This window comes from Paramormyrops kingsleyae, chromosome 4 (assembly GCF_048594095.1).
Source record: "Paramormyrops kingsleyae isolate MSU_618 chromosome 4, PKINGS_0.4, whole genome shotgun sequence".
NCBI classification, from domain to species: Eukaryota; Metazoa; Chordata; class Actinopteri; order Osteoglossiformes; family Mormyridae; genus Paramormyrops; species Paramormyrops kingsleyae.
In genome coordinates, this window is record NC_132800.1 from 21,868,081 (window position 1) to 21,880,227 (window position 12,147).

The 12,147-nt window shown below is 45.6% G+C and overlaps 1 protein-coding gene across 1 annotated transcript; it reads right to left on the reverse strand.

The window, feature by feature from the left end:
- Nucleotides 1-417: 417 nt before the first annotated feature.
- On the reverse strand, nucleotides 418-6,103 carry LOC111840232 (Krueppel-like factor 6). Its single transcript, XM_023804868.2, has 4 exons — nucleotides 5,746-6,103; nucleotides 3,613-4,156; nucleotides 2,727-2,850; nucleotides 418-2,560 (listed from the first exon to the last, which is right to left on the reverse strand). Exons 1-4 carry the CDS (start codon nucleotides 5,845-5,847, stop codon nucleotides 2,509-2,511), a joined length of 822 nt encoding a protein of 273 aa, XP_023660636.1. The 5' UTR covers nucleotides 5,848-6,103; the 3' UTR covers nucleotides 418-2,508.
- Between the last annotated feature and the right edge of the window lie 6,044 nt (nucleotides 6,104-12,147).

The following is a 12,147-nucleotide window of genomic DNA, read 5'->3' on the forward strand; positions in this document are numbered from 1 at the left end:
CAAAATTGCTCAAAAATTTGCCCGGTGCATCATCACCTTAACTTTTCTTTGTAATGAGTGGAAAAAATTATAACTGCTATGAATATTATGGCATATTATGTGAGATATTATTATTATTATGGGCTGCCGAGGTAAGAAACGGATCTACGGAGATCTGTGGCCTGTACTACGAAGCGGGGTTACTGGCTTATTGGGTTAACTTGTCGGATTTAAGGTACCACAGTTTAAATGGACTTCATATTCGTTAACTTACATACAGACTACCTTAAATCCGACAAGTTACCCCGATAAGCCAGTAACCCCGCTTCGTAGTACAAGCCACTGATCTGTGTTACAGAGAAACAGATCACACCGTTGCCAAGGTTACGCCACACGAGATACCGAGGCGGGAAATAAATGGAAACACAGAAGGCCTGATAAGAACATTTCTTGTTATTCCGATAAAAAATACATTCATACAGAAATATAACAATCTTGCAAAAAAATTCCAAATAATAGTCCGTCAAGCAAAAAAAAATTACAAACTGTTTTTTTACAAACACAATTTTGATTTAGATCATCGGGTATTTAGGAAAATCAGTAATGGAGTGTTTTGTCAGAACGGACGTGAACAAACCTGTGGCTTCATTAAGGCTAGTTTTTCCAAGTTTTTTTTTTTTTCTCAGTTCAAATCTAGGTGACTTCACCTTTAAACCACACCTCCCCTTGAAGGAATGATCTGAAATTCAATTTCTTAAATGCTGCACCACACTTAAGCCGAATCAGCTGGCAATATCAAATTAAGCTTACAGCTCCGTTTTTTTTTCTCTCCTCAAAGACCAATTAGATTTAAACGTTCAGCCTCGATATAATTTAATGAGACTTTAGAGACTTTACTTTCACTCAGCAAAATAATCCTTAATAAACAATATCCACGGTCACAATCCACTATCCACACAGACATGTTATTTATAATTCTTTTTTTTTTTTTTTTTTTTACATCAAACCATTTCAGTTTTATTTCCAGAATTTTAAATTAAAAACTCCCAAAACCTAAACCTTTAATCTTTCGAAAAATCCCACTGGCTGTGCCGCATTAAACACGTCAGACAGGCCGGAGACGGACCCATGCGGAAGCGGCATTTCCCCGACGCGTCAGCAGCGAGCTCGCCGTAATTGCTCGTCAGCAAGATGCCCGTGCCTCAGAATAGACTCTGCATTCACACACAGACACTGTGCGAATGAGTTTCTTTATACATATAGTACATACTACACAGTAGTAACTCCAATAACACCAAACTGTTCAAAGTGCTCTATTTAACCATTCTCTGGTTTCAAGACTACTTTTTGGATGAACGTTGACCCTCAAATGCTATTTTTTCCCCCATGTAATATAACCCCCCCCCCCCAAAAAAAATGGCATTGCACGGCACAGCCAACTGAACCATTGTTTGGAATAGCTTCTGTACACAATCCTTTGGCCCTCACGCTAGAAAGAGACACACGACACAGCCTGAAATCACCTTCTCGACTCCCGAAACAGCCATCTCTGTCATACTCTATGGGACAAGGCCGCATTGGATAAGGCACCATTAGGGTTAACAGTGCATTATCAGGTTAAAAAATAAGGGGGGGGGATGGGGGGGGGGACAAGGCATAAAAAGGGGAAATATGTCTCATGAGTAAATCAGTTGCTAAGCAATAGTGGTTTTTTCCAACCCAATAAAACCATCCACAAGAGTGACAACAACGAGAATAATTACAAAAAAAAAAAAAAAAATCAAGGTTTTATGTACAACATTGTAACATTCTAACCAATTGAATTTTAGCTGCTCTTTTATTGGAATTTGCAGTCCTGATTACAAACGGGAGGAGAACCATGCAACACCTGTCTATTATAACAACGTTACAGTTGTGTTATATCTCTAAGTACACAGCTTATGTGTCAGACTACAAATGAGCTTTGTAGCATGTCAGCCAGGCTACCGAACAGAGAGCGTGTTTAGTAGCTAGACCAAGCCCCACGGTGTCCCTCTGATCAGGGATAAGCTGGTTGCCCAGCCCTGGTTGCCCAGCCCTGGTTCGAGGGCTGTAGGTCCCCCCTCAGGTTGCTGCGAGTCCCATCCAGGTGGCGTCTGTCACACCGTGCTCATAGACTATCGGCATGTCCGCCGCAGTGGTGGCCGACCCCGGAGCACGAGCCGAAGTTCCTTCGCTTTGTCAGTCCGGCGAAGCACCAGCACACTCGCTCAACAAGACGGTGTAGGAGCCGCCGTGCACGTCCCACAATTCCCCCGGGGGCGTCGCACATACAGATTTCTTCTGTCCATTCGTTCGTCCACGCTTCCCCTGCGCTCTCATTTGTCACCGTTGGGACAAACTTCAGAGTACCTTCCCCTACAAGGTCCTGGCAATGGTGCAAAATGGCATGCTTTGGCTAGAACACCATCCTGTCCACTAGGGGGCGTTTGACCTTGAGGCAGGTCTGGAGCAGGTCTAGTCAGCCCCCATTCCTCCCAGCGGCCTGAATCACAGGTGCCTCTTCATGTGAAGTGCCAAGTGATCAGATCTGGAGAAACACCTGGAAACAGACAAGATAGGTGGGAAGTGAGTCCCAGAAAGAGGTCATGTCACAACGAAAGTGTACGAAAGCAGTACGTCACGGGTTTAAGTCCCAAGACGAATCAAAAACAGGAAACAGCTGGCAGCGGGAAAAGTTGAAACAAGGTCACATGACCCAAACCTACCTGTCACAATGGCAGCATTTGAACGGCTTGGCGCCCGTGTGCTTCCGGAAGTGCCGCGTGAGCTCATCACTCCGCGCGAACCGCCACTGGCAACCTTCCCACGAACACCTGTATGGCTTCTCACCTGGGGGGGGAGGTGACAAACAAACCATTGATCAGGCAAGGAGACATCTTGACGCCACACCGCCCTCCCCCGTGACGTCGCGCGCCGCATCGCCGGCATTCCTCGCGGGTGTCGCAACGCGCCGCTATCGCCGGGAAATCGATGCGCATCTCAGGCATCCGTCCGCGTGGGTGAAATGGCAACCAGCACTTGTCCGGGGCTCAAATTCCTTTGACCCAGATTATGGCGGCCATGGGAACTATTTAAGGAATGCAGAGAGGCTGAGGAATGGAATGCGAGTGTGGCAAACCGACACCTTCAAAATAACCATATTAACGAAAAAAACAATGACAAAAAACAAAACAAATAAGACTCTACTGGGGCAGACTATGCCTTAGAAAGCAGTCTGGGACACCCTCTTTGCTTTGGGTGAAGCAAGCAACCCCCCCCCAGGCATGAAGTCACATTCCGGGGAGATTACACCACTGGCTGACTTTTCCGGCCCATGGGGGAATCGCTGTGTGGTTGCGACACGCGCGGATGCCAGCGTTGCCCGGTCAGCCCCCCCCCCCCCCCCAACTCCAGTGCTGCTGGCTAAGCATCTATGCTCTAGGCCAGAAGCTGCCTGGAATCAGACTCAGCTGTAGGGCAGCGCCGGCCAGACCGCCGCTGAGATGATGCAGCGTGGGCTCGCCAAGCCGCTACGGCAGATCTTTTTTTAACCAGATCGATCGACGGGCCGGCGGGCGGACGCACTTTCACGCAGAGGCCCTTGTTACACACCTGTGTGTGTGCGCTGGTGTGCTTTCAGGTGCGAGCTCTTGGTGTACACCTTCCGGCACCCGTTGAAGTGACACCGGTGTGCGCGCTTCCTCCCGTCTGCCGCTGTCTCGCTGTCTGCGAGGCCACGGCCGGCCACCCCCGCACGACCCTTTCCCGGGGAGTGCAGCTCCGCCGGGAGGCTGCTCCAGGCGCGTGGGCCGGCGGGGTCCTTGGTCTCCTCCGGGGATGGAGGCGGGCTGGCCAGGTGCTCCGTGCCGGCCAGAATGTCACTCAGAGGATTAGGCGCGTAGCTGAGAGTTGGCGAGAGCTCCTCAGAGCTGTCCGACGCCTCGCTGCTGGCATCCGAGTTGAAGCCACCGGTCTCCAGGGCTATGCTGTCCTGACACTCCTCCTCCTTTTTCACAGGGACCTTCGGATCGGATCCCCCCTTGTCCCCGCAAGCGAGAATGAACTTGCTCCAGAGGTCTTCCTGGCCTTCAAACTTGATGTCTGCTGCAGACACGTAGGGCTCGCTCTGCAGATACCGTTCTAGCTCCAAACGGGTCTGAAGAGAAGGAAGGGAAAAAAAACGAACCAAACACCCATCAAGCCTAAATATATCGTCAGATTAAAGTAATCACTTCCAAAAATCAGCACCTGCCGTATTTCCCATTAGGGGAAATGTCATTGACAAAAGCAGAACATCAGCAGAAGCATCGCAAACCGCTCGCGTTGGAGAGCTTTCCCCCCCGACATGGCTGCCCTGCCCACTGATCCTATTTACATATATACGCTCCTAAAGAAGCACTGGGAAGCGTCTGCACGTTAGATACGTCCATTATTCCCCGAGACTTAAGACAAATATAGGAAGGGATCAGGCTAGATCTCATTAAAAGAGCTCGAAAGCATTTTTTATACAGTGAGTCATAAACTTATTTTTTCTTTAAAAGGAAGTAAGCGAACTTCCTCTTAACTGCAAGCTGCCCCGTCCACCGTTTGTTGCTACACATCACCATTCCCTCATGTATGGTTATTTTTTATCTCCTGCCAGGGTTTTCTGAAACTCCATGTCACCCACCAACAAAACACTAAAACTGCACTGTTGTGCGTAAGGGCTGGTCACTTCGATTATTTTATTTTGCAACCCATTCGCATTACTTTTCCCGACAAACACGTCCTCCACGGACAGGCGCTCAGCAGTAATGGCCGCGTCCCGTGTTTATTCGCGATTACAGCGCATGTATCTGAGACGGAGTCTGAATCTGTCACAAGGTACAAACTTGGTCTTTTGCCAGAACTCCAGCGACCTGGAGAAAAATGCATCCATTTCAATTACGCACTGAATGCCAAAAAATAAAAAACGAGCAAACATCGTTAGGTGGTATGCAGCGCTGACGGGCAACAGCAGGATTTTAGCAGCAAACTATCCAAAAGCAGGCGGGTTTGTTTAGAAATCAGGCAAAATGACTGCCTTTCTTACGGCCGCCCTCACACACAAACACGCACATGCACTTTGACGTTTGGGGCGAAACGCATTTTATTATAAGTATTTATACATTTTCGCCCATTGCAGCAATGTAAGCGCGCCGTTCTCGTGGAAGCGGCTTGATGTCACATCAAAAGTTTAAACATAGTTGCGTCATGACTTTTCAGGTATCACGCTTACGACACACGCACACACATATAATAGTCGCCAGTATTAAGGTGATATGTCGATCGCAATAATTGTGACTTGCAATTCCCATATGATCAGAAAAAAATTTGAAACTTTTGCTTGCACGTTGAAACACATACTGAATCTCGGGGAAATATTAAAAAAATACATAAAATACGGGAAGCCCTAAAATTCCATCCGATAATTAACTATTGTGAGATTAATTATTGCGACGTGACAAATAAAACGATAGCCTAAATGTACGAGTTGTAAAGCCGTTAATATTTGTCGGGAAAATCCGCGGACTGGCAAGTGACAGCGGCGATTCGAATGTGCGAGAGGGAGCGGGGGGGCGGGGACGAGCTGTTCGTACAGTTAAGCAACACAAAAACAGCCACCACGCAAACGATCCGCCTGAAACAGCTGGCAGACTGGCCCGGAATCGGCGCTGCCTCACATATTTGCGAAGTTGCATTTTATTTAAATTGTAAAGGAATTACCTGCTGCCAGTACTCTTCAAGGGAAGGCAAAGCAGAAAAGTACCCAGTGTCATGAACGATCTGAAGCTCCTGAAAGATGCTGCACATTGGAATAACATCCATTTTTTTAGATCCCAGACACAGCTGTAACTAATTAAGCGAGGGAAAAAAACACAACGCGTAGGACGTAATTCCGGCACTGAGACCGATCTCGGCGAACTTGTGCATGCAGCTGCATAGGAGTTTAAGCGACGTCGTTCTGTTCGTCTCCAGCGGTGCCGCAAACTCCTACGAGGACCGCAGCTCGGCCGGTCTGCAAACAGCACACTGACTGCTCGTCTCACGCACTGTAAACTTCCCTATTCAAACCTCGGACCGGCCTCCGCTCCTGACAACTACGCGTCCGGGGAAGCCGACCAATCAGCTCCAACGGTGTCGCTGGCCCGCCCACAAAATAACGCAGAACCAATCGTGGGCGACTTCAGACTCTACGAGTGTGGCGATTGGTGAGTTTGAGTTAAAGCTATGCCGTTCCGATTGGGTGGCTGTTTTTTCTATTTTTAGCAGAGTATATAAATGCCGCGCCTGCCGCTTTGCTCTTGAAGAGCGTCCATAGACTGGTTGCTCCTTGCGGTCGGGGTTTTGCGAAGTGCAGGGCTTCGCTGCGGTTTAAGTGTTATTTGGAAGCAATATTAAAACAAACACTGTGGCTCTCTTATTTTCGTATAAGGCAGTATTATATATAAAAAAAAACATTCCGTGAAAAGGCGTGTGTGTGCCATTCTTTAAAAGCGCTTGTCCCCTTTGGTGTCAGGTTATATGCTGATCGAGAGGACTTTCGTCAGTTTAAAGAAATTGTGTCACTTTGTTTCGTGTATGCAAGGTTGAAAGTATTTAATGATGACAGCTCCAAAATTTATAGCGTGGCGGACTGTAGCGGGTTTCAAGGGCAGCCGATCGCCGGACCGTTTGGTACGCAAACCAGTCGTGCTGGTCCCCGGTTTACAGGCATCAGCAGACAAGCGAGACGTGTTATTAGCAATCAATGGCTGTGTGTATAAAAGCACGTCGGCAAATTGGTCTATCCCAATGACAAACGTTCAAATGACTACTTTAAATCAACGCATTAATTATTGATCACATATATATATAAAATGTGTGCCTGTGTGTGTGTGTGTGTGTGTGTGTGTCCCAAATGTATTGCTTTTACTGACCTTTCACGTTTTACGGGGTTTAAATACAATATCTCCTAATGTCATTTGAGGACGAAATTAAAATTATTTATATGCACCAGGTCAGTTTGCCGGTAACTGGCTAATGATTGTACTGTTGATTGCCCCCAACATTGCAATTGAAGGACTTGACCCGTTCCCAGAAATCTAATTCCCAGGAGGCGTATTGTATCTAAACGCAGCTTTTTTTGCAGGGTACATAACCTGAATTCGGTGGACAATGGCCAGAGATATAAATGGGTGAAGTTTGAAGTTATTGGAATTACTTTGGAATGAAGTATCTGCTGAGCAATGTAATATTCATTTTCCGGTTCAGAGTTCAATTACAGCCATTAGTCTAAGACAAATGCTGGGCGCAGAAAAACAGTATTTATCCATTTGAACTGGACGTGATTTTTAAATTATTTTAATGATTGATGGTTATTTTGTTTTGCGGAAGCTGGGGGGATGAGTGTTAGAGAAGTGCTCCGTAGTAGATTGAAACTGCCTCGGATGGTTAATATTAGTGATTTGTTATGGAAGCTGCGTGTGCTCGACCTTATTCACATTGGAGGAATAAATGAAGAAGAGGATTTTAGGTTTTATCATCAAACCCAGTACAGGTACCAAGGTGCTGACTCTGAATGGGCTAAAAATACTGTATATCAGAAAAAAGAAACGATGCCAAATTGCAGACTGCAAATTGCAAATTGTACTCACGTAGCTTACAGGCTAATACCGCTGCATTTAGTGAGTCTTCAGAGTATGATCAGTACAGTGGACCATTTAATCCTGTGCAGAAATGTGAAGTGTTGGAGGACTGACAGCTTAGTATCTGGTTTTGCTTTGAATCGTGACTGTAATATAGGTGGTATAGTGACTGTGGTTACCCTTCAGTGGAGATGACAGAGGAGCAGGTTGCATGCAGACGGTGGTGCACCGTGCAGAACAGAACGCCTTTTCTGAAGTGGTGCCACTCTGAGTTTCACAACGCTAAGAAAGGGTGCAGGCTGCAATGCTACCCCCCCCCCCTAGGAAATGCAGGCGCATTGTATGCACAGCTGATGCGTGTTGCAATCTTTTATCTCGCTAAATCATCCTCAGTATCACTTGTACTTCACATGTTTGCTTACCTCTTTGTCTTAATACAATCTGCTCTGCTCCTTAAAGCAAATCTATACTTTTATTTGTCATTTTCACCAGTAGAGGCACATAGGAATTCTTTAGTTTTCACATATTTCATCTTGCTTTCCTTGAGATGTACAGGTGAGACCAAAGCTTAGGGGCAGAGTCCAGGCTCAGACATTAATATAGCACCTCTAGAGTGTCTTATTTAAAGGCCCTGCAGTGATGTGAGGACTCTGCCCAACAGGGAATTTGACTCACAGGCTTTCTGATCACAGGCAGAGAGGTCCGAACCACAGAGCCACAAACCTTAAGGCCTTCCAATGACCATAGAATGTACAGGCACAGGATGTCAGGACCCCTTGGGTACGAACGTTTGGTTATTCTAACTTTATTTTTAGAAAACTGTTGCACCATTTGTCACAGGGCTGTCATGGAAGAAAGAGGACCTTCACACTACTTTCTCATTTTCAGTTTTTCCTGACACTGCAGTATGATTAGTTTAAAAGATAACCCCCCCACCTAGCGCTCACGTATTAAACGTGTGATGTACATCGATTAACTTTTTAAGCTTTAAATGTGCATGGAGGGATTATTTAAAGGAAAAGCGAAAACTTGTCAGATCAGTTACATGTGCTGCTTTTGCAGAGGAAACGATTCAGTATTAAAATGCGATTCTCCTCTTGGACTTGCAAGTAAAATTTTGTAATCGATTGTGTAAACTCCACATCTTTTTCAAGATGTTACATCTGTGATCGCTGTGACAGGTTGGGATGGACGGTGCTGGTTTCTAAGCATTTGCGATGGTTTTGATGCCCGCGAAGACGTCAAATGCATTCAGAAATTCAAGAAAGGCGATATCTTGTTTGGAACAGCGCTCCTTTTGTGTAGCGCAGTCCTTGGGAGCACTGAGTCTCCATTGTAGCGCTCTGTGTTGGCAATCTTGTGAGTCGGGCAGCCTGGTATTGTCGCGTGTCATGCTTGTGGAGCGACAAATTTGGCCTTGGAAGCAGCGGAATGTAAAGCCAGGCTCATGAACATCGTTAATTATTTTGGAGCGAAACCAGACAGACAGGAGGCTGCCTGTTTTCTATGGCTTGGTCAATCAAACGAAAGTCGCCTGTAGGAGAGTGTACACAATCGTGTGTCTTAGATTTATGGTAATTTTATGATATGACCACAGTGTTTTATCTATGTCTGTTACTGCTTTATCACAGTTTCCCTTTCTCTGGAAGTCTCTTTCTGATGTCATTATTATCCTCCCACTGCCTATCCAGTAGAGGGTCATGAGGGAGCCTGTAGCCTGTTCCAGACCGGTCAGGGCACGAGGCAGGGGACACTCGATCTGCAGGGGATGCCAGTCCATTGCAGAGCAACCATGCACTACAGGAAATGTTGAGACACTGGTTCATCTGCTCATTTTTGAATGGCTGGAGGGTATCCTTGTGAACGTGCAGAACGTGCAATCACACACAGGGCCAACCAATCAGATGTCTTGGTCCCACCTCATCTACTATCTGATTGGTTATCTCTTTGAACTAATCATTTTGCGTTCTGCCGCCCAAACATTTCTGTGTAAGTAAAACTCACACAAGCAGGTTCATCAGAGCTACACCATTGTAAACCAAAGGCTTCTAGAATAACAGCCGGCTGATCCAGACCGAAACAATATCAGGCCAAGTATTGACTAGGCTCTGTTGTATTACCAAGGGTATTTTTAAGGTTACACAGTGTCAGTATTTTTGACTTATGTATATTTCTCCGAGACCACGTGTCGTGCAGTTCGTGTAACAAGTCACGGTCCATCCTCTGGTATGCTTAGTAACTCTCTTATCGTAACACAGGAGCTGCGGGCTAGCTTGGATTACGCAGTCAGCTAAGCAAAGTGACTCGCAAGAATGAAGTTTCTCCTGTGTAGGATGTAGGATGGCGAGTGTCACAGATCAGGCTGATACTCAGGTGAAGGACAAACCGAATACTTTGAGGTGCTTTGTAAATCAGCTAAAGCTGCTGATTGTGCTCGCGTCACTAAATAAGTAACAAGCGTGATTCTCCTCACTCGCTGTGTTTCCCTTCCTCTGCGGCACAATCAATCAATCAAACAATCAATCAGTCAATCAATCAAAGTTTTATTTGTCCCAAACACAATTATACTCGGTACAATGTGCAGTGAAACGCATGGTTGCCGAGCTCCAAGACTGTGAAACGGGACTTAATTATAAAAAGACTAAAGTTTAAAGAGACCAGACATTAAATTTTAAGCAATAAATATTAAATAATAATGATATATATCCATATTCTGTGCCCTGGGTTGTTCCCTGCCTTTCCCCCTAGCCTCCAAGGTAGGCTCCAGACTCCACGCAACCTTGAATAGGACTGGTGGTTACAGAAAATGGACAGATGGATGGATGGAATCCATATTGTATATTTGGCAATGAAGTACAGATAGTGTAAAGAATAAGTAAGTATTTGCACACATAAGCCGTACATGTAAAGGTTGAGTAGACTGTTAAAGCATTAGTACCGCCCAGCGCTTGTTTCTCACAAACCGTCTCCCATCCAAGTACTAAGCAGGACCAAACCTACTTAGCTTCCAAGATCAGGCATATCCAGGTCACTATGGCCCCTTGTTGTCCACGCACCTTAGAATGCTGACAACTCTGTGCCGAACTGTGACAGAGACAGCGGAGAAAAGGTTAGTGGATTTTCAGCTTTCGGATTCGAATCTCCATCCCAGCCCTATCTAACAGGGCTTTGGGCTGCAGTTTCTCTTGCAGCCCAAGGTCTGGCCAAGAGGCCTCCCAGAGCAGAGGGCATGGAGCTCTTCTGGGGCATCACTCTTGAAACATGATACTTGAATAGAATATGGATTCACCAAGCATGTGATATGCTCCCGGTGGTGTCCTCATCATTGAATCTTATTATATTAATGCATTTTACATTCACATTTCTTTTGTGGAAGGTTTGAAGGCTGGAATGAAACAGTACCCCCAGGAATCTGACACAAAGACGTGTATGCATACATTAAAGTGAACGGCGGTGTGATTACCTCCATTTCTTTATTACGGAATCTTTACCTTCCTCGAAATGAGGAGTTGTGTTGCAGAACACGGATGCTCGATATTAATCAGCACGAAAACGCTTACAATGGTTACCAGTGAAAGAAGAAGTATGCGGAAACCACATCCTGGCATTAAAAGTGCAAGTCCATTACAATTCATGTCACCTTTTGTGCACTGAATGCATGATATAGCATCGTTAATGTTCAGCGTTTAGCGTAATTGTGTGATACGTAGTTCTGTGCCTAACAGAATGTTATCCTCTTAGAAATAACTTGATGAAATGAAAATAAGGCAGTCATAGACTGTACCTTTCCCGTCGCTGTCAAACATTCTATTTTTGGAGTGAAAGAAGAAAAATGTTCTTGTTGCACATCTGCATTGACAGAACCACAGTTGAGCCCGATTCTGTGCCTAAAAATAGCTGTGAGGCATGACTGGGAAGTCGGAGCTCTGGCGAAATACGGGGAGTTTGGGTCAATGTCCCTCGTTTTTCTCCAGCTTACGTCGTGCTGCTGCTGCTCAGGGCTTCAAACACAAACAGAAACTGACTCTTTTACAAGGAATCAAGGGTAACCAAGAGGTTTCTCGGTCAGCTCTGCTTTCCTGCCTTATCTGCGGTCTGTCACGTATAATAATATACAACACAGCCTCGTGTCGGCCAGCACGGAGTCCAGTAGCCCTGTATCGGCCTTTCTGTCCCAAACCAGTCACCTATCGGCCGAAAGCTACTGTCTGTCACCATTTTACTCACAATTTTTATGAAAATCTTTCATGGGTCATTCCCCAACCAATGTGGAGCTAAGTGACTGGATTCTATTTAATTCTATTAATTAATGGATTAAAAGGCATTCTTACTCAAATGTTACATAGTTGAATGCTTCTCCTATTCATACAACTTTGTAATTGACAGAAGTCGGGTTAAGTACCCTGCTAATCCTGACCTTCTTTGTTATTGGAATGAGTAATGAGAGTAAATTATGGGACAAATGTATCAATGTTTTCTGTCCTTGGCATGATTTGATGAT